Below are 23,354 nucleotides of genomic sequence, written 5' to 3'. Positions count from 1 at the left end.
TACACCTATCATTTTTCTTTCCATGTCTTGCGCTCGCTCCACAGTTTCCGCGCCGACGAGCAGGAGGACGCCATCTTTGTTTACACTGACGGCGAAGCTTGGAGCGTTGTGTAGAGATCATTTTCAAATGTTTGCATATAAGCAGGCATAGTACCTGCAAAATGCTCTGTATTACATTTTAATCAATTACAACAACAACAATTGTGGTTTTGTTTTGTTAACTTGTGTTTATTTTTATAGCTTCATGAGAGCGAGAGTGCTTTCGATCGTGCTTGGAACCTCTAACACTCTTGAGGAGTCGGCATCGAGTCAATCAGGATCGAGCTCGATTGCGCTTGAAAGTGGCCGTGTGACAACCGTCGATCTGCATTGAGTTCGATGAGCATTGACTCAATGAGGATCGAAAGTGCCCGTGTGACAGGGGTATAAGCCTAATATTTCCTTTAGATACTTGTGACATTCCAGCTAAATTATTGCACTGGATAGAACTGGCAAAAAAAAATACAGCTGTTGAATCCAGGTCGATAAATTCTAAGATCTGCAGAAAGAAGCAATACCACAGCACAGCTATGTTTAGCAGTTCAAGTTGCAAGCACGAATAAATTTTCCCTCTTTCCCATGCAGAGGCCATGAGTCCAGCTCCTTTTCTTTATAAATCCATTCATTCATTCAATATGTATTTCTCACTGTGACTCATGTAATGCTACAGTACAAATACTCTGAAATTTTATGGTCCACTGTTTAGCTTTTTCGTCTTTTTCATCGTGCCCAAAGAATTTCTTTAAAAAATTATCCCTGAAAGCTCCAACAACAGAGTCCTTCCATGACATGCATCAACAGTGACCAAGGTTGTTTTTACACAAATTGTTTGATCGTCAGTCACAACCTTGTCTTACTTTGGCCAATGTTGGATGCATGCTAGCAGCAGCATGCTTGCAAAAAAAAAAAAGCAAAACACAAAAATGCTCACGTGTGTAATAATAGCAAACTTGATGGCATCCTGTTGGGGACTGACATTCATGAAGTTCTTAAGTTCCTGTAAGTAGAAAACATATTATTCCATGAGCTGCCCATATAAGAGTGACTGCACTGCAACCAGTGTGGTCTTCCTAAGGGCTGACATGCCATAGTGCTCCATAGCTCAAACACCTTTACCATCTTACATGCTTGTTATCCCCTTTTACCAAAACAGAATCAGTTGCAAAAACAATCATTTACCAAACAGCAACTCTGAATATCGATAGGCATGCTCCGCTATGCTGGATAAACTGCTGTGTCATTTTCTACTAAGCAAGGACTCAGTATCTTATATATTAAATGTAGGTACTGTAAGAAAAGTTTGAACATGAAAATCTGTGAAAGAGCCAAGTGGCTTTAAAAATCCTGGCAGTGCAATCCATAGTACTGAAGTTATTCTGTTAGCACTATTATGTCAAGAATAAAAGACAATGAGGACTGTTTTTCCACAACAGTGGGCTATAATTTTGTGTTTACTTCCATTACTACCGATAAAAGGTCATTAAATGTTAGAAGAGCTTATGATTTTATTTTTTCAATGGTTTTATGGGGGTTTAATGTCCCAAAGCGACTCAGGCTATGAGGGACGCCGTAGTGAAGTTATCCGGAAATTTCGACCACCTGGGGTTTAACATGATCGCACAGTACAGGGGCCTCTTAGAATTTCGCCTTCATCGAAGTTCGACTGCTGCGACCGGGATCGAATTTGCGTCTTTCGGGTCAGCAGCCGAGTGCCATAACAACTGAGCCACCACGGTGGCTCAAAAGACCTTATGAGGTTGGAGGCTGCAACAGGTCAGAACAAAGACGCATTCACGAACATAGGACTAGGTGCGACTATTTCATAGGAAACAATTTACACAAAAAAGAAACGTGAGGAGATGCTAGAAACTACTGATGCGGATTTCAAAAATGTCTGATTGCACAGTGCACAAGTCGGACTGTCTTTCACAAGGCTTTAATGGTGACAGTGGGTCTCAAGGGAGTGAACTGAGAAAGTTAGATAAATGCATGCGATGGTGACATAACTGGTGCACTTAAAGGGACCCAGAAAGGGGGTCTTAATAAAGGTGCGATATGTCTGGGATGTTAAAAGACGACAGTTCATAATTATCCCCCAGCAAGAATTATGTTAATGCGTATTGTGGAATCTGAGTTATATGCAGACAAAATTTGAACTTCCGCGTCTTCGTGCCTTTCCCTCTCCTCTCGCACGCCATAACGGCGGCGCTCCTCCACCGGCCCCACTCACTCGGCGCCTTCCCCACCTCCGCCGGCTGCGGCGCGCGCGGAGTGGCCGCAGCCACGGTAGTGCGTGACAATTGAAAAAATTTGGCGCTGTGAACCAATGATCACCCCCGGCTGCTGACGTCATTTGCAAGACGTGATGTCGTCTGCCAGGTTTTTGTGCGAAAGCCCGGCACCGCGCGTGTGCCGCGAGGTGCGAAAGCGGGAATTTTTAAAAATGTATTGTAAATTTCCCGCCCGCTTCTGAGGTCTCGTACGCGGCATGGACGCTCGGTGGCCTGTACTCTACATAGTGCAAACATTTTAAAGCCAAGCTCAAGCGCCCCTTTCTGTGGCCCTTTAAACTAAAACGCATGGTGATCGTGAAACAAGCACAGAAAAATAAGGATCACACACTTTCATTTTCAGGAGTGAATCACTTTTGCCAGTTCGGTGATAAGTGATGACATCATTCTCAACCATACAATTTAAGAACACCTGCTTTAGACAGGGAAAAGCATACACGCAGTGCTGCTTGCCTCTCAGGGCAGCACTGCATAACCAGCTGTGGTGCTCCATGCCACATTGCTGAAAAGTGTTCTATGCACCTGGGCAAAATCCTGTCAAAGTTCTTAATATGCAGGAATCTGCAGTAACAAGCAGTGAAGTACAGTGACCACATGACCAGATGCTGAAATCCAGTATAGACAGCAGTTGGCAAGAATGGGAGCATGTCTGTCTGTAGAGTCCACTGTGAAGGAACACTGGTGTGTGCTCACTTTCTGATAAGGTATATTGGTACAAAAAAAGGAATAAAAAATAAAGTCTCCCTGCACGTGCTACTACGTATAATGGACTTTGATACAGAAAGTATGCTGGGACAAGCAAATGGAATGAAAAATAAGATGTCCCTGCCCGTATCAGGCTTTAATACAGCCAGCATTGATGCCTTGAGACACTGCAATGAAGAATCGGTGACAGGCAAAAAGGACACATTTCACGTGCTTTTGCTTAGTTGTAGTCAATTTCATTCAGCTTCCTTGTGTCCACGCTTCAAGACTCTGCCTGCATCTCAAGGTTGCATACTTTAGGTAAAGTATTTGCCTGATTTGGTCAGAATTAACTGCAAATCCCCATCGCCTACAACGACGACGAATAAAAAAAGCAACGTTATCAGAGATGGTACCGGTAGCATCATCTCGCGTCCAACAGAGGAAAGAACACTGCCTTGTTCTAGGTGGGAGCAAGCTTGCTGCGACGTTTCACCTGACTCACAGAAACAGCATTTACTGTGTATTCAGAAAGCAATGCAATCATATCCACAAAAATCTTTATTCAAGATATGTAGTCCTCAAGAAGTAATCCTCTTTAGCACCTACACGTCTGCCAGCAACTCTGCCATGCACTGTATGCATCCTGGAAGGCGTCAACGGGTCACGGCAGTTTTAATCACTTTGATGATCCCAAAACAATTTTCTTTCAGGCTGATTTTGATTCTCAGAAACAGGAAAAAGCCTTCTAGGGCCAGGTCAGGACTGTAGGGGACAGCGCTGCAAAGTTGTGCTTGACCAGGAACTCCAGGATGCACAGAGAGGTGTGGCTATGAGCGCTGTCTTGGTGCAACTACCAGGTATCGGTGATCCCCTTTCACATTCTGATGACCCTTTTTTTGTAATCTCCAAAAAGTAGGCAGCATTGACTGTCCGCCCTTGTAGTATGAATTCTTTGTGAACCGCATCGTTGGCGTCAAAAAAGACAATTAGCATGGTTTTCATTTCAGACTTGCTCAGTTTTGCCTTCTTGGGGTGAGAGGACTTCGAGGTGTGCCATTCGGAACTTTGGCGCTTCGTCTGAGGATCGTACTCAAATACCCATGTTCTGTTACCAGTAATGTCATTGTCCAACAAATGATGTTCAATTTGCACATGTCACAAAGTTCCATCCGCGATCACCACTCGGTTGCTCTCGTGTCAGTCAACAGTTTGGAGACCAGCGTTGCACGCACTTTCCGCAAGTTCAAATTGTTGCTAACGATGCTGTGCACAGTGGTTTTCGGAATATTGAGGGTCTCTGCTACATCTGTGCACTCATTTGACAGTCGGTGTTGAACATTAACACGAGACATAATTTCTTCACTTTTGCTGGTTGATGGCCGTTCAGAGCAGAAATCATCGTCCACCTCTTCCCGGCCCTCCTTATAAGACTTCAACCACATTGGAATTTGAGAATATGGCATTAAATAAAAGAGTCCCTGTAAGCTTGCTGAATCATCTGGTAGATTTCGGCAATACCTTTGTTGAGTTTAACACAGAACTTAATCACGTACCGTTATTGGAGCGTTAACTCCATTGCGCATCTTGGCAGATGCACTACCAGGGAGGGGGCTCACAGACACATCGATCCTGATGCTTCGAGAGATCGAAGCAGACTATAAGGCAGTGCTGAAAAGCTAAGTGTCCCCCCCGCCTAACATGACCAGTCCGAACATGCTCGGACCAATAGCAGCGCCGGAGAAAAAATAATTGCATTACTTCCCAAACACACCCGTATATCTGGCTTCGATGTATGATACCACCCCTAACGTACGGTTCGATCTTTTGAAGTCATGGCATGTTTCTGCGAGGTTCAGCATAAACGCCACCTTACTGGGCCAGGCTCCCTCGGCACCCCATAGGGGGACTGAGGCAAATCGCTGACGTTGATGAATCATAAGCTTACACCTTTATCAAGTGTGCTCAGTTATGTGGTCGCTCATCAGAGACATAGTCAGTCTCTGCTCGCACCATCACTCTCACTTCTACTTCGCATTCTACAACACTCGAAAGCATGGCACTAGACGGGAGAATCCTCAACTGCGCACTGCCAGCCAGCCTTTCTACGGTACTGCTGAAGGCAGCCGTGACATGTCTGCCAGCTCATAGCCCAGAGCATGTTGAGTGCAGCCTGGCGGCTACTCACAAAGCATCAAAAATACAACCATCAACTCAAAAATAACTGGTTTGGTTTAGTGTAACGTCCCAAGGTGACTTGGGCTATGAGATATGCCGTAGCAGAGGGCTCCGGATAATTTCAACCACCTGGTTTCTTTAATGTGTACTGACATCGCACAGTACATGGGCCTCTAGCATTGAGTCTAGAGGAATGATGACTGTATACTAGGGTAATCGTATCTTAAGAATGCAAATATGGTGCTTCCTCAGTACTTTGAGAGCATTATTCAATATCTGTTTAAGGTGCTCTGTAATGGGGAGAGCAGACGCCTGCACATCACCTTGAAAATTTTTACCTGTATTTATTGCTTTCTGAAGAACACTGACCACAAAGTAATCAAATGCCCAAACAAGTCAGCTGTGGTGCAATCGCTTGTCATAACAAAAATAATTCAATTCACCTAGTCATATGTATTAAGCTGTGAAACCAAACCAAGGTAGAATGATACTACGAAAGCCAACAATATACACTCTTACTATAATAATGACTCACATCTGACAACTTTCCAATAACTGCTGGTGCGCCCCGGAAGAAATCCACTTCTCTGGCAGTTGTTGGAAATGCATACTCAACAAGAGCAAGAACCTCGGGCAGTGATTCTTCCAACAGAAAAAGGCAGGCATTTGGTCCCGCATCGAATGAGTATGCCAGCTGCACAGAAAAAAGTAAGAGTGGAAACATCAGTGGCTCTGAATGAACACAGAATACATACAAGGGCGGTCCAAAAGGAAAATAAACTTTTTAAGAAGCACACCAACTTCTAGTCCTGGAGTACTGTATTTATTAATCTATCTTCTTGTGCCAAAGCTACACTTGAGCCAAGAGGCAGAAAGCAGTGAAGGCAGGGTTGTACGTAACGTGTTAAAGCAATCGATCACTTGTAATAAGTTACATTTTCTATGACATTTGAAATGAATTGAGTACATTTTGTAAGGTGCAACATTCTCGGTAATCCAACTCTATTTTTCAGTAATCGATTACTAGTGATCTGTTACATTTTTTTCCCCAAAAAAATAAGTTGCAGCCAGTGATTTAACTTCAAGAACCTGAACTCGGTGCTATGCCAGTGGCAAGCACTGGTATAGCACCGAGTATAGAAGCCGTGCGCATGAGGATGTCCACACATGCAAGCCCGAGTGACCTGCATTTGACTAGCCCCATGTCCCACGCTTCGCACTTCACCCCAACAGCACAATGGAAGGTCATGTTTAGTGAGCATGGGCTTTGTCCCCTCCTAGGGCCAACAACAGTGAAATAAGGCACTATGCGTAACTCAAGGTGGCGCACAAGGGCTTCTTATGTTAAAGCAATGCATTTCCCTTCAGTACATACATCGCGATCCTCTTCAGTGTCACTGTTGATGTGCTCAAAAGGAAATGTGCAAAAAATAATGGTGAAAACTTGGACAGACAACTGTTACTGAAAATTAACATCATGTGAGCTGCAACAGGCAACATATCAAGCAAGCTGCACCAGCTCATTCTAGTCCAAGTATGTTGCCTCAAAGCACTGTTTTCATCACTGATTTTTACTTTTGCACATGGTCTTATCACTTTGTTTGCTAGGTAACAAGGGATCAAAGCACCCTCAAAAATTCACAATTGTGCACTGCTCTTTCCCCGCTACTTGAGATAACTACTGTTCTTCCACACCTCTTACCTCGAATGTTCGAAGCAGCCATTAAACTGAGCACGAACGAAAGCGGTGGTGAATCTAACCTTCGATGCCACCGAGTAAAATTACTGCCATCACTGCTGTCAAGTTACTCAGTTGCTTGTGGGCACAAATTAGCCCAATAAACCTTTTGAATTCTTCACCAGACTGATTGTTGCAAGTCTGCGAACATTCCTGCCATCCCAGCCACATGATAATACATTAGTGCTAAGCTCATAAAAGTCGGAAGGGAAATAATGCAATAGTAATCGACTGGTTTTTCGTAATTGTCCAGTTACTTTTTGGCGATTGTAAGTGACCACTGAAATCAGTTGTTTTCAGGTGAAGTGACTGTAAATATAATTGATGACTTCTTTTCTGTAACGTGTACAAGATGGAGTGAAGGGCCCTGAATTTATTTTGGCCACCTGTAATAATTCTTTAAAGCGCAGTCGGGTTCGAACCTGGCTGCGGCGGCCACGTTTTGATGGAGGCAAAAGGCGCCCATGTGCTGTGCGATGTCAGTGCACAATAAAGATCCCCAGGTGGTTGAAATTATCCTGGAGCCCTCCACTACGGCACCTCTTCCTCCTTTTCACTCCCACCTTCCTCCCTTCCCTTCTGGAGCAATTTATTCAGTGTCCACTGAGATGCGAGACAATTACTGCGCCATTTCCTTTCCTCAAAAACCAACTTGCCAATTTTCACTGATATATACAAGCTGTTTCACTAAAGATTGTTACTAATGCTTAATACTATAGGCATTTCCAGAGTTGAAAGAATGTTTTCTTCATCAGAGTATTGTCACCAGTGCTGGACACTGAAAAGCAGCTTAGAGACGATTACTAGCAAGCTAGTTAGGGATGTGCAAATACAGTGAAAGCTCGTTAATTTAAACTTCAAGGGAGCCGAACAAAAAGTTTGAATTATTCACAAATTCGAATTACCAAATGACGAATTACCAAAAGTGTCAAGAACTGTTTGCACACCGGTAAATTTATTTGGTAAAGACTGTGCAATGGCTGCCCGATTTTAAAATGACACAGCGAGAAAATGGCTGTTTTTCATGTTGAAATCATTACTTTATTGCGTGCATACTGTCGGGAGCATCGAAGCAGAATTGCTCCAAAATCGTAAGGGCATCCCGTATCTTTTACGGCGCAGCGCGATGGAGCTTCACCGCGGAAGAGTCAACTGCAGCCCTGGACTACAGGCCTCACCCATCTCCTTCTGGTTACCGTAAAAATAATGTTTTCAACAATAACAACAACTCCACCTACCACAGCGGTGGCCTAGTGGTGTGGTTGAGCATCCGCGTCACGTGTGGAAGGTGCAGGGTTCGATCCCCAGTGCCACTGGATACCCACCAGTGATACAACGAGTACAAGCTTCTCCTGGCCTGGTGCTCGGCTTAAACAGGGTGAAATGCTTGCGAAATGGGTCTCTGACCCCACCTTGAGCCATGGTGCTCTTTGGCCGCAGATGCCCTTGCGCCATAAACATTCACTATCACCAACAAGAACTCCACTGCTACCATGCCACACCCATTATAAGCGGCACCGTCACGTGTGAGGAGGTTTCACTGCATGAACACGAACGGCACGTGACGAGCACGCAGTTTCGGCGCACTGGAACAACGGAACCATGCGGACGTAAGCAAAGGAAACAGCGCTGAAATGGTGAGAAGAAAATAATGGGAAAGAAAACACCAGGCACAAGCCAGTCAGCATCAGAAATGGCACTCATTTGTGTTAGGTTGGCTGGCTGGTCGATCCGCCGTCACTGCGAGCTTCCGCGAAGCTCAGAAAAGCGTAACCGAAACTAAGCGGTCAGTCTGTTCTCGGAGACAGGGCTGTCCATTAGTCGCCACGCCTGCTGTTGCGCGCACATCGGAGGTGCGCGAGTGACTTGCCATCATGAAACCTGGGTTTTGAGTAGGGCTATTTGGATGATCTCCTGCCACAACAGTCACCCCTGGTGGACGATCATCCTCCCTTCGGGAGCCTGTTCGAATTAGCCCCTGTGAGACCTATAGCGTCTGAACCAATGAGCATCTGACACCATAGATATACATGAGCATTAGCCGGGACCGAGCTGGCAGTTCAAATTATCTGGATTTCTGAGTTAACAGTGGTCAAATCAACCTTTTACTGCAGTACTTTTTGAAATCCGAATCGAATATGAACAGTGTAGCTAGAAACCGAACTGCACACCAATAAAATATTTTTATGAACATTCCTACAAGTAGCGAACATTCGTACAAAATGATTAATCGTGAGAAACAGCTGTGTCAGCCATTGTGCTGCGACACAGTGCTATAACTAATGGAGATAAAGCTACAGCTGTCAAAAGACACAACACTGGTCTTCACTAGGAGTACGCAACACAAAGTCAATATGTCAGCGTTGACCACCACGTTAAACGAATAAGTAGTAGTAGTACGTGTTTATTGATAAAAAAATATAATAAGAAGGAAGTTAAAAGATTTTTGCCAACCCCAGCATCTGCCATCACTGTGTTGGCGGCACCTGAGCTGGGACAGCGGAAATAAAGGAAAGCAGGAAAAAAAATTCCCTTTTCTGCCTGATTAAAACAGCCAATTATCTAGTGCCATGTCTCAATAGATCAGAGGGCGTGAGCTACATACGAGCCATGGCCTTCCAAGTTCAGGCATCAAGGCAGGGTTTTCTAACCCTACGTGAGCCCTTCTGCGCCGCCCAATCTTGAAGGCTGTCTATGAGTACCAAGAATGCCGCCACACGAATGGACTGCATCGTGGCGCTGAACCCTCCATCCAGCATGGACTGATAGTGGCAGCATGCTGTGTGGCGTCAGAGCAGGCCTTTTTTGAAATATTCACAGAAAACTATGGCGTGCCTTATTTAAACTTCATTACTCGAAACTTTGATAACATGTCCAGTTCATTGCGAACAGTTTTGAACATGCACTATTTGATAGTTTGAAACATTCGCACACCTCTGCTGAAATCTAATAGTTAAGTTTTTATTTATTACAGTTAAGCACCTCATCATAGTTAGAAATTCATTGTTTTCCGTTACTAGCAGCCATATCAATATTTAAAGCCTTTCCATTTTCCAAGTTTCCATTTTCACTGATGTTACAGCACAAAGAATTCTGAGCCACCAGCTGCAGAAAACCAGAACCAGCTGGCACAACTGCACACGCAACCACACCCCACAAGTGCACATCACCCGTTGGTGTACATCATAAGTGCATTTTTTCAGGGTGGCCGAGCGACTATACTGTTTGCTAAAGGCATGCGAAATGTAATGCCTCACATCAGACCTCTCCCCGTTTGCAAACAATGTGATGTCAGGGGAGCACGTGGGCAAGGGGGCATGCTTGGTTGGCAAAAGTGGCCTTCTGCCTGCTGTGCGAAGCGTCGCGAGCTGTCATGTCCAATGACGTGCGTTTTATGCCTGAAATTGTGCATTAACTACACTTAAAGCCCAAGTGAGTGGCACTCCAGTACCCCGGCCCATTAGCAATTCACAACTAGAAAAATGATTTTAAGTGTCCAGAAACATACATTTCGGAGATATTTTTATGTACCTAGTTAGAACAAGCCTTCACTGTGCAATGCACAGGCACCGAAATCCTACCAACCGCTTGAAAAGTATAGGACCTCGCAATGGAAGGGTACGCTGGCAAGGGGGTTATTTCAGACTTCAGGATCGGCTACTGCATCCTAAATGTTGTGGGGACCTGCCCTGCAGCCCCCTGTGTTTGCTTTCCCGCGAGGCACCGTGCAGCAGCAGTCTCACCTCGAGGATGAACGCATTCCCTTGTCAGTTACATTAACTGGCAAGAGAGGGCGCCAGCGTCGCTGCGCGGGGGACTGCTGAAGCCAGCGCGCGGGAGAGGGGGAATGGGGTTCTTGGGTTGGGATCATCGGCGCGAGCGGCCGTGTCGCTCGTGGCTCCGCTCTAAGCCGGCGGGGCGAGGAAGCGATGGGGAGGCAGGCTCCCGTACTCATCCCGTCCGGCCTTGGGAGTATATATCCCTTGCGCTAGCGCGGGCGAACATTCGCTCGGAACCTTGCTGGTAAGTCGGATGACCTTGATTCATTAGCGTGTTTTATTGCTAGCTGGCGTTATTGTTGCTGTAGCAATAAATGCCTGTTTGTGTCAGCCAATGTGTCGTTCCTTTGTTCCCTCAGAGCAAGGCCCGCCGTGGTCGGCGAGCGCTCGGTAGCATACGCGATCACGGGGTGGGGTCCGGGCGGCTTTGAACCGTGTCAGCCGCGATTAAGTGGGGAGAACATATATCTCCACAATTCAACCCCACAACGCCTTTCACAAAAGCGACTGCAGAGCCCTACGAAGTGCACGTGCTTGCTCATGAGTCAAGACAGCAACGTACACAAGTATGCTTGAGCGGCCGATTTTTCCCCTCAAGTACGGACATTTTTGTCTCGTTCAGATTACACTGACTCATAAACGCATGATATCATTGCTAGAACGTATAGCACCCAGGCCCAGTTCTAGTGCGGAACAACCAATGTGATGCGCATTGCTAAAACCAGCTGTACACAAAATAGCGGGGTAATTAAGTGTATTTTGTACAACGTTGCATAATATTCATGTAGAGTGCACTAATATTTAAAAGCGCACTTAAAAATGACGTAAGAAAAAACCGCTTTTCGATTCTGACATGGCAGCACTTGATCGACCATGGTATGTTACGATTCCAGGTTGGAATGTGGCTGCACTTGAGCAGTCGAAGAGCTGGCATACCCCTACGAGCCGCCTCATGACAGGCTAGGCTTCTTGAACACTATCTGCCGCACTGGAATAAATTACAAATGCCTATCTTGAAGTTCTTTGAGTACTTTTGGCGGTCACATGCCATCCTGGCCTTTGATGGCAGATGCTCTTAGCGGTGGGCCTTGTGCAGCCTAGGCTGCTCTTCCCCAGCGACCAATCGTTAAAGGTGCACTAAAGAGGATTCTGAACTCGTCTTTTTACCGCGGGAACTCTATCTACACGTTCCGAGCATTCTTAGGAACTTAGAATTATTGTCCTGTGCGGCCAATTGCCCTAATTAAATCGGATTAAACGTCCCGTCTCCTGCCTTTTCTTTGAACTCAACGCGGTAGGTAGGAGGAGTCAACCAACGCGTCAGTCAGTCCCGTGGCGGCTTGCCGCTCTGCCATCGGCGGAGTGATACGTAAATCAAAGAGTCCATGTGTAGTTTTATTATTTCTGCGGGCCTAATTTGCGGCTATATTGTCTGTGACTGAAACTGTTCATTCACAGAAACCTAAAAAACAAAATAAAAGTGAAAGCGAAGCTGCCACTGGACTGGCTGAAAGGCACTCCATGCACTGGTTGACCCCGCCTACCTACAGTATTGAGTTAAAAAAAAAGGCGGGAGGCGGGACGTTTAATCCCATTTTATTACGGCAATCGGCCGCACAGGACAATTATTCGAAGTTTCTAAGAATGCCCGGAACTTGTACATAGAGTTCCCGCAGTAAAAAGACGAGTTCAGATTCCTCTTTAGTGCGTCTTTAATTTAACTGCTGCCATCTGCCACAGTGAGCAGTTTGCTCACTATCCGGTGGGCAGGTTGTGATGACGCTGCAAGGTCACGTGACCTAGGTGGCCCACCTGCCTCCTAGGTTGCTCTCGGGGCACCACCTGCCAGAATCATGCTTGTGATTTTGCGCTCACAACACCAACAACGTCGACGCCAGATTTTCTGGGTAACGGGGCTTTTAACTCTATCGCATTAATATACATACGCCTGTTCGCCACGTTTTTACTTCATAAGCAACAGACCATCTGTTTGTCTCATTCTTATCAAGACACCCATAGCCATGCCAAAACGTCAATGTTTTATGATTTTCTTCATTTCACCTTGACAAGCGTTTGTTTCTTAACATGCAGAATTTTCCTCGCCAAACAGGCCTCCCCTGAACTATAAGTGCTTGCTTGTGCATATAAAAATACATAGGCACACAAGTAACCAAGTATATCTGCTTACAAACAAGTGCACGCCGCAGATCCTGACAGCACTTGATGTCGGTCACTTTTGCTATTTGCATGGTTCCATGAACCCATTTCTTCGTTGGTTTTCGCTATTTGGAAAGCGGAATATATGCCGCTGGTCTTTTTTGATCCATTAGCGCATTCCACCGGGCAAAAACTTGACAGCATTGAGCAAAACGCAGCAAATTATCACTACACAAAACCAAATCCACTGGACGACGCCGCCAGCAGCGCAACGCTTTGTCATAACCTGACTTGAGCAGCAGTGGCAGAAGCGCACGCTGCCAACTCTTCAGTCCAGCCGTGGTTTTGCCTACCACTTCAAGCAATCCCTTTGCTCCTCCTTCGAAACCTCATCCGTTACGTAGGCCAGGAGAGGTCTATTAAGGGGGGATGCTAGGCTGAACAGTCAACTTTTGAACTACTGCAGCAATTGTGATAGAATTTTCAGGGATGGTGTATCTTCTTCTCATTAGACTATATTCAAAATTTCAGCTGCCTAGCTCAAACAGAAAAAAGTTATAGCTGTCATTTTGGGCAATCAAGTGTGTCAGCTTAGGAAAACTATCATTTCAAAACTAATGGAGATATGCTAACAGTTTGTGATTAGGTATCTTCTAGATGGTTTGTAGTGCAGGATAAGGCCATTCGCATGCTTTTTATACCATATGTGTAAAAATGTCATCACGCTAAAAACAAAGTTCAATTTTTTTGTTGTCACTACGTGCCACACATCTCAAAGTATTTTGTGTTAAAAAATATTTAGCGACCTAAAAAGTACCTTAGCTTGTTCCTGCGAAAATTTCACTCTAGAAACCCCCTTGAAAGCAGCTTTTGGAGATGCAGTTTGGAAATGATAGTTTTCCTGACGGTTTTGTTTTCCCAAGAACTGCAAACTGAGAAAAATGAGTTCAAAGATTTCAGAACATGCTATTCTATTTTGGGGTAAAAAAAAAATTAAAGTGCCCTGCTCCATAGGTCGGACCCTCCTCTTCAACACGACGCTGTTCTGTGGCAAATGCTTCAAGCCTTCTTTTCTTTTTTTTAGCTTTAGGGTGCCCATTGCCCTGGCTTTCGCTCGTGAAATACTTTGATGGGTTGCTCGCTGGATGTGCTTCATCGTCTGGACTCCGTGTTCTAGTTCCAGCTTGTCGAACACTCTCTTGATGCCATGCGCACCCTCATTAAATTCTAGTACAGCCAAGGCTGCTGTAGTTTCCACGGTTCTTAGTGATGCAAATTCGGTCTTCGGGTGATGAGCCATCATCAGAGCTTGAAGGGTTTGCTTCGGTCGCCGGCGGCAGGCTTGGGCCTGGGGAACGTACAAGCAGATGCTCACTTGTTGGCGGTCGCACAATGCTGTGTAGGCCTCTCGCTTTCGTGGTGCGCTTTCGCTTCCCGAAGCTTCTCCGTGTCAAAGCCTTCGGTGCGAGCCTATTCCGGTCACTCCACCGGCCACCCGCTGTTCGCAATAAACTCACAGAAGGAAGAAAAGGTAACAGATAGCAAGCGTCGAACACAATCAGAGCGGGAGCGACTCCGAATAGCGCAAAAACAGCGTTGGGTGGTCACGTGGTATATTTCAGCCAATCCAAGCTCCTGTTTCAGTTTGCCAGGCACTCTGCAGTTGCCGCGGTCAGAATAATGCTTTTCTATTTTAGTCTTTCATTAGTGGCCTTGCTTATTATCGCTAGAAGGTCTTCCGTGAGTAAAAAGCGTGAAACACAAACTTTCTAACGTGGGCATTCACTTTGCGTTCCGTTCTTTGCCCGCACTGCGGCCGCGGCTTGAGAAAAGCGTTCATAGACGCCTTCGACGGCCTACCACCGCCTTGTGAAAAGAATTAATTTTCTTCTTTTCTACTACTCATATAACAACCAAGCTTGGCGAGAATATTCTTCATGAAACCAGCAACCCAAAAGAACTCAAGCTTAAAAACCGCATTTTTTTTTTTTGGAAAATCAGTATTTTAGCCCCGCATCCCTTCTTAAGGTTTGATCTTTTTCACAAAATTAGAAGCAGTGGAAACGAAGAGTTGCAAGTCATTGACGAATTAAATAGAAAATTAAATACATCACCCTCCGCAGACCACAATAACTCCCAAAATGCATACCTTTCCTTACATTTGTGGTGCCAGTCAGACACTACCCCAAATATTTTAGAAATATGAAATGCATGTGGCACATGTGCCTTCTAACAGGCTTAGAATAAAAGCGGGTAGCATTAAGTATGTTTCCAGGGGTCCCTGTGCAGATTGCAGTTTTGTTTACATTGGTGAAAGCAGAAATTTTTCAAATAAAAAAATCCAACAATCTAGTTCAGTATGTTTATCAACATCACTGAGCAACATCAGCATCACTGAGGATGACGCCACTTCCTTGGCTATGGATTGAAATCAGACATGTCTCTTCTGCACAAGTTACTACTAAACCAGATCATGTCCCACACTAGCAAGAGTACAGACAGTAACGTACCAGCCACCTATGCACGATCACTGCACTGTCTTCTCCATTCAAACAACTGCGTTTGCCAATCATGAACAAGGAATCCGCATAAATTCAAGAATGTTTGGTTTATAGGGTTTAACGTCCCAAAGTGACTCAGGTTATGATGGACGCCGTAATAGAGGCCTCTGGAAAATTTCGACTGCCTGGGTTCTTTAATGTGTACTGACATCGCACAGAACACAGGCCTCTGGCATTTCACCTCGATCAAAATGCAACCTCCGTGGCCGGGTTCGAACCCGTGTCTTTTGGGTCGGAAGTCGAGCACCATAATCACTGAGCCACTGTGGCGGCTTCGCTCAAGGATGTTATTCCTATCGTCTTTGACTTCGTCAGTGACTGAAACTTTTCGTTTCCGTACAACACCTGACGAGATGAAATTTCATCGAACTAGTGACTAACTTAAAGAAAAGCCTGAACTTCTGCGCTGGCTTTCACATCAATCCAGAAGAACAAGAAACAGAAGAACTTCACCCAAAAACATCTGGTTTCAAGCAGAAGTACTTGAAGAAAATTAACCTCTTTGGTGACAAGATAGCAAATGATGACAGTTAACATACATTAAATTATACCTTAAAGTGGCTCCATAAGACCCCTGGCTAAGTTGGAAAAGCTAACATTACACTACAGCCACTTGCTGTACTAACGGCCCTACATACTCTTAAATTAGCCACTCCTGACACTGCCTTTCTAGGAGTGGCAACTCAGGTGAAGCGAGGAAATAAAGAAAGGATGAGTTCCAACCTTCCAAAATCCAACTAAGAAAAAAGCAGCATGGAAAGAAACCATCTGAACTCATGTTATGTTTCCTGTACAGACCACAAAAAACACAGCTCAAGTGCAAATCATACATAACTGGCATCCATGCAGCTTCATTACGCATTTAAAACCATCAGAAAGCACCATCTGTAGAGCTCAAGGATAATTTTTAATAAGTGAGATGCACTGTTTATTAAAGCTTTTCTCAGTACTGCAGATATCAGATCTGTGTCTTTTGCCACTCACAATGCTCAAAAAAAACTAATTCTCTGATAAATACTATGTTTCTGCTTGCGGGGACAATAAAGTAGACCGCTCTCTACACTGCAAAAAAAAATCAAAACATACCCCAAGGTACACTCAATGAATATGTGCTTACACATGTAAAGGCATGCTATTTTGTGGGAAACTCATTTTAATCTCCAAGAGATGCTCCAAGCTCAGCAGCCCCAAGCAATAAGATGTACAAGCAAAACTCGCAGCACCATTGTAACCTGCTATAAATAAAACAAACGTTGTGTGCCTACGCTCACAATCAAAAGCAACTTATGAATTTTTCACAAACGCTGCACATCATTCATGCTCCAAAGCATGCAATGCGCACACTGTAATGGTACTTTTGGACAAATTCGAATTTCCAAGCAGAAAACAAGTGATTAAACAATGTTCCAGTATTGATTTTGCATACCTTGTTAGTGTCGTAAAATCGATTGTAACGGTGAACCAAGGTAACCACATCCCAAGAAGCACTGTTCATGTAGCGGATAGGAGGAAAACTGTCCAGGCAGACTGCATGGAGTTGATTGCTCTCCTTCACAAAAAAAAAAGGGAAAAAAGAACAAAAAGTGTGGTTTAACATCCCAAAGCAACACATGGGTTATGAGTAGGGGTTGGACTTTTCATTTTTATTTTTCGAAAATTCAGCAGACTTTTTTTGGTTTTTGTTTAAGAAAGCAAGTTTTTTTTTGGTGAATATTATTTTCGACGAATGAAATACTTATTCCTTTCAGTGATTTAATGCAGCAGTCCTGTGTGGTCGAAAGTCAACTGAAGTCTATCTCGGCGTTTTGGTCTTCATGAAATGTTTATTTACCAGTAATTAGCATGCAAATAGTAGCACTTGGACCTGTGCTTGTAGAAGAAATTGCTATCGTCATTAAAAGAGTAGCTCAAGTTAAATGAGATAGCCGACAGACAAAAACACAAATTGAAATGTCTTGTGTTGTGTTTTATGGCACATAGGCAACTACTAAGGCCATCATGTGCCAAGCCCAAGGTGTCAGAAAAGTTTTTTGCAGAATTTTATAAAAATGTGAAAAATCATCCGTGGTGTAGACAGCCTCAAACGTTAGTACTACCTAGTGAACAGATAGGAAAATTTTAGAAATGGCTACTAGTAAAAGCTTTAAAGAGGGTTAGGTAACCTCAGCAGCTATTCTTGGCTGAGCAAAGATATCGAGGCTCCCAGCAAACCAAATAAAGACCTCAGCCTTCTTCTCAGGGCTGAGAAAGTGACTGAGGTGTATAAAATTTCAAACAGAAAAGCGAATAAAAGATTTAGTTTCTCAAGAAATCTCGTTTCTCTAAAAAAGCTAAAAACAAAACACGACATATGAACAATTGCATAATCTCCTAAAAGCAGTGTAGGATGAAAAGAAATGTATTCAATAAAAAACTGAATGAAGTACTTTTTCCTTAGTTTTTATAGTTTCGCACAAGAGAATAAAATGTGGTTAACCGTTAAGTTCATCTCCGCATTCTCCGCAAACAGGTTTATCTTGTTTTGTCAGAAGGAAATTATGTGCGAGGTGTGTGTCCTATACGAAGACGGCAGATAATCACTTCCTTGAAACATTCCTGGTGGGTGCAGGACTTCCACACACCTAAAACTGGTTTTACACTATGCAGTTTGTTATTTACTTCCTTGTTCCACGCAGACTTCCATTTCTGTCTTATGTTACGATGAACTAAGCTATTGCAATCTTTAAACAGCATATTTACTTTTTTGACTTGCTTGTCACGAACTTGAGCAGCGCAGAAGTCTGCTCTCTCATTGCCTTTAACTCCGATATGCCAGCAGAGTTTTATGTTTTGTCTTTGAGCAAATTGATGTTTACTTCTAAGTACTCTAGGTTGACAGGTTATTTTTGGGTTGTCGTGCTGGGCTGAGCACGACGGCAGGGCATCACGTGGTCTGCATCTCAATGTCAATGATGGAACTGCCGCCCAACTGTCGCAGTAGCCAGAACATACTTTCTCATGACGCCCATGCCCGGTTTCGTGTCAGTGTCCTGCATGTAGCTGGTTAACCTACTTAACTGCCTAACTTCTCTAAGCAGGTACAAGCAGAGCTTAGCTAGCAGGCAGCAGGGGGGTGGCGCTTCCCAGTCGTCAGAGGCGTGCAAGCTAACGAAGCAATACCTCAAATCGCACGACTGCGCTGCTTATTCCAACAACACCAATGTCACATCATATCCTTGGCTGCCTGCTTACTTAATTTCAGCTTTGACTGGGGTGTAACCCGCATTCAGCAGCCAGCTATCTATGCTTTGCATGCTGAAAATATTGACCTTTTTCGGTTAAAACTGAATTTCGAAAACACGATTCAGCGTATTTTTATAGTTTTTTTTTCCAGTTTAAACCGAAATGTCCAACCCCTTGGTTATGAGGGACACATGCGAGTCTTATTTCGCCCCCATTGAAATACAGCTGCTGCGACTGGGATTGAACCCACGACCTTGGACCAGCAGCTGAACTCCAAAGCCACTCCAAAACTCCAAAACAGCGCGTGTGCTGGGAGAGGGGAGGGGGAGTTTTTTTTAATACAGCATGTTGTATTGACACAGCACTAATTCTTCATTCTGCAAAAGGTCAAAATAGTGCTTTCAGCAGTACAATGCAAGTTACCCAAGCAGGCAGACAGAAAGTCAAAAGGTAATTGTCATCATCAGTATTCAATTAATAAAACTAATTATTAGGGTTTTTAGTGACTGTAGTTAGCTCGCATGCTTACGTTAGAAACTTATAGGAAGTCCTACACCTAGGCTATTCTATTTGGTAGAATTCTCATAGCATGCACACGTTACAAGATAGTTGCTCCCAGATTCCCCAGTTCAATTTGCATAATTAGCATGCAAGGCAGTGATGATAGGCGGAAAACTCATAGCAGTGTGATACAGTTGTTGCATGGGACACTTCTCTGCTAATGGTGCAGAGCAACAGGTGAAGGAGATAACTGTTCCCTTTCACTTTCAACTCATGTAAACATAGAAACGACATATGGTTCAGCTGTGTCATACAAGGGAGTGATCTTGTGCCAACAGACAATGTCTTAAGTGCACAATTGTGCTGAATGAGTTTAAAATCTGGAGATGCTAGAAGAATTCTACCAAGCAGAATAGTATACAAATATGACTGCTTCCAGTTTTCAATATAAACACTTGTTAACTGCAGTGACAAAGTTTAAAAATTGATTTTATTTAATTATTAAGGCATTGATGCTGAGAATCATCCTTTTATTTCTTGTCTGCCTAGCCATGTACCCTATGTGCAAAAATGGTTTCGTGCACTGCTAAACACCTGTTTGAAAAAAAAATCCTCAGTATATTTTTGAACGCCCTGGACATCACTCATAAACTGCGACTGGATTTTTATGGTTTCAACCAAAAACAGCCTGCAAAATATGCCGGATTTAATTTTTAAAATTCAATTAGAACTGAAAAAAGTCACTTGGTCACAAGAGAAAATTGCTCAACAAAAATGCAAAAACGAAGGGTGTAGTGAGCCAATGGGACTGCTGTATTAAGTAATACCACAGTCCTTCAATGTTTTTTTCTGGTCACAAAACTTCGGCCAAAGTTCCATATAGGGACAGCCCGCACTGCTAGTGGCGCAACTGTCGGAGAGGGGGCATGAATGGCTGCACGAGAACCCTGTTCGCAGCGGCTGTTTTCCGGCCAACGGACTCACATTCGCTTGATATTTGTGCTTTCTGGGGATCGGTATTTGGACTTAGCATGGATCCTACTTTACTGGTTATCACCTGAATGCTTGGCTACAAGATGGAGCCACTAAAAACCCTGTGGTCGTCGGCGACCACTAGTAAACCTTGCTAGCAGCTGTTTTCTGACTAACAATTAATGCGTTTACTTTCTCTTGTTGCTTGCTTTCTTAAATCAGCGATTTTGTACTTGTGTCCAGCCTGCACATTCATTTTCACTGCAACTAGCGTGCAATGTCACTCTGGAAGATCTAGCGTAGCAGTCAGTAACATATTTATATGTGTCTGGGTTGCGGCTGTCTCGGCAGAGTCCTTGCTTCCATCGAAGTGCATAAGACTGCAGTATTTCTCACAAGGTAAGCGCCAGCCGTAAGCAATCTCACAAATGCTGAAAACAAGACGTTATGGCGGCATTTTAAGAAGAGAAGCGATCACTTAGTGAATGCACCGACAGTTTAATGGTGCTGCCTCAATTTTTTTTTTATTGCCACTTTCGGAGGTGGCAAAGTCAGCCACTGAAGACTCTTGCTACATAACCATTTATTTACACTTTGTCAAACTGTGACGACATAGGTGCTGGCGAGTGCAAAGAAATTACGAAATTTTTGTTCACATGCTCATGTGCTGGCTTTGTGCTACCAAAATGAGAGAAAAGCTGTGAGCAGCCACGCAATAAATTCCACGCAACATGCACAAAATAAAAGGCGATAGGGGTTTCATGCAGTTAACAAAGTATACGTGCGAACGCATGTGTTTAGCCTGGTTGGCTCAAGGTTTTCCTTTGCTGGGCCGTCGGCACGTCTGGCGACGATACTGGACTCAGGCTAAGCTCTGATCGAGGTTAAGCTGATCTGATATGTCCGCTCTGCAGGTGGAAGTTGATGAAGAGGACGACGTGCAATGCGCAGCTTGAGTGTGTGTTATAGTTTAACATGAGGCGTGATCAGCTGCGGGGATAGCATAGTGCTCTTGTACAGTCGCCAGCGAAGCTGATCTGTTCGCGCCGCCGTGAGTTCGAAACCCAGTCGCGCAATATTTTATTTCTGCACCCTCAAAGTCTTGGCTGGGTTTCTTGGTTGGATCTGACTCCGTGAAGTAGCGCTTTCGCACTAAAAGCCATAAGCACATTGAAGAGTAGAGCTGTCTAAAATGGAACATCGTCACAGATTCTTGCTCAAGTACGCTGTTAGGTCTTCGAATATCCGTGGGACGGCACCGGGCCTGAATTTCAGCTTCACGCATTGCAGTGACACTGCTTCTCCGCTGACCACAAACTCGTCAGGCCGAATTAAATTCTTGGGGCCAAATGCCTCTCGCAGACACGGACATGCTTGGAGCCTAGGCTAAATCTGCCGCTTTCCTGTCGGAGTATCGCCCGCTTCCACATTTTACTCTGGTCGGCGTCGTTCGGCAGAAATAACAATGAGGCCTTTTCCTGCGTACCTCCGTAGCCGGAGCAGCAACCCATCACGCAGCAAGTATTTGGCATCGCAAGCTTGCACGTCACGTGCACAGTACTTATTTGTAAACGAAGGCAAAATCAGAAGAGAATATAGTAGCTGTCACACCGCCTGCGTCCCACTATACCTGTAGTCTCGTGGCCATACAGACGCTCGCTTGCTCACGACGCTGACCCCACAGAACTCTTAGCGCAGCCTCGTGGAAGGTGCGGTCAATATATAAAGCTCTCATATAGCGTTACAGAGAAGTTTCGTGACCATAAAAACATTGAAGGACTATGGTAATACACTTGTGTTTTGAGGCAGAAGCAATGCGGAGGTTCAGGTGCTGCAGTAAAAATTTTGTGTCTACAAACACTATACAAGGTGCACAAGCTAAACGTAACCAAGTTTCTAAAGAGACTATCTCAGTTGAGTGAAACCAATTGAGTGCTGTTCAGGGTCATGTGGCCTAGTCCAGTACCTTCTTTTCATGCTACAAAGTTAATTAGTACACAGTAATTAGCTAGCTTTTAATTACTGGCTTCAGAAAAAAAGTAAATCATAAATAGTGGGGCTTTAACATCTTAAGCGACACAGTCTATGAGGGAAACCGTAGTGGAGGGCTCCGGATTAATTATACCACCTGCGGTTCTTTAACACGCACTGCCATCACATAGCACATGAGCACTTTCTGAGTTTCGCCTCCATCAAAACACGCAATTCGGAAGTTGTAGATTGTCTTGAAAAACAGCAGACTGAAATGTTGACAACAACATGCAATTTATGCAGATTTCTGACCAGTCTGAAAAGGAAGTCCACCAGGGTTAACAGTTCCTGGTGCACATCTTGCGGCCACTACAAACGCAAAGCTGCATCAGGGACTGAGTTCAGGAGATGAGTGTTTTTTTTTTCTCAAAGGGTGCGCATTGAAGGCACTTATATAGCACAGCTATCACTTGGTGGTTTTCGCATTCCGCGGACTTGCTTTTTTAGACCACTAAAAAGATATACGTAAATGGTACTTATAAACTTTTCATTATGCTCTTTTTCAACACAATCAAGAACTTCCAGATTGACACTTTTTTCCCCAAGACCAGTATTTATAAAGTTAGCAAATTAGTCAACTAATTTTCGCGTATCATATATGATACACCATGCAGTTAGGGGTACTTTCTGTGACCATATAGAACTGCATTTAAATAGCACTACTGATAAAAAACTATAATGCTAAATGACAGAATGATTATTTCTTGAAAGAAAAGCATTTCATGAGAGTTCCAACTGCAGTAGCCCCTTAAAATGCATGACTAACAATTGCGGTGCCTCTACACCCCTTGCATTTGTTGCAGCGTGCTCTCAATGCAACACCTTGAAGATGGTGGGGTGTCGTGACACAGAGTATTATTGCTCGTCTAAGTTGAAACGTTAATCATGAGAGTACAGAAGGCCAGCATACAGTGCATTCGTTTCGTTAGGCAATAGGCAATATGTCTAAGTGGCCGTCAAAAGATTGCAGTGACATCAATAGGGCCATGCTGCTGGTTGCCTTGATGAGCACTTTTATTTCAGAGTTTAATCGTGCAGCTCATTTTCTTTCATCGGACATCCCTCTACAGCATAATCTCGGAATAGGGTAACACAGATAGTTTGACGTCTTGCCACACACTACTTTTCCCGTGCAAGTTTGTCTTCGTCTTTGCCATGTATGGTCCGCCACTGTTTTAAGCTAATCCAGTTTCTTTGGAAT

The 23,354-nt window shown here is 44.2% G+C and overlaps 1 protein-coding gene across 2 annotated transcripts in view; it reads right to left on the bottom strand.

The window, feature by feature from the left end:
* Positions 1–23,354, bottom strand: part of Mvd (mevalonate diphosphate decarboxylase) — a 45,509-nt gene that overhangs the window by 2,690 nt on the left and 19,465 nt on the right. For both annotated transcript variants that reach the window (XM_077647315.1, XM_077647316.1), the window contains 3 exons: positions 16,854–16,976; positions 5,728–5,886; positions 971–1,036 (listed from right to left, as the gene is read on the bottom strand). In XM_077647315.1, the coding sequence (XP_077503441.1) occupies positions 971–1,036; positions 5,728–5,886; positions 16,854–16,976 (348 nt within the window). The remainder of the gene's footprint in view (positions 1–970; positions 1,037–5,727; positions 5,887–16,853; positions 16,977–23,354) is intronic.

Source organism: Amblyomma americanum, chromosome 1 (assembly GCF_052857255.1).
Source record: "Amblyomma americanum isolate KBUSLIRL-KWMA chromosome 1, ASM5285725v1, whole genome shotgun sequence".
Taxonomy (NCBI): domain Eukaryota; kingdom Metazoa; phylum Arthropoda; class Arachnida; order Ixodida; family Ixodidae; genus Amblyomma; species Amblyomma americanum.
Note: the sequence above shows the minus strand (reverse complement) of the source record. Positions and strands in the feature narration are given on the sequence as shown.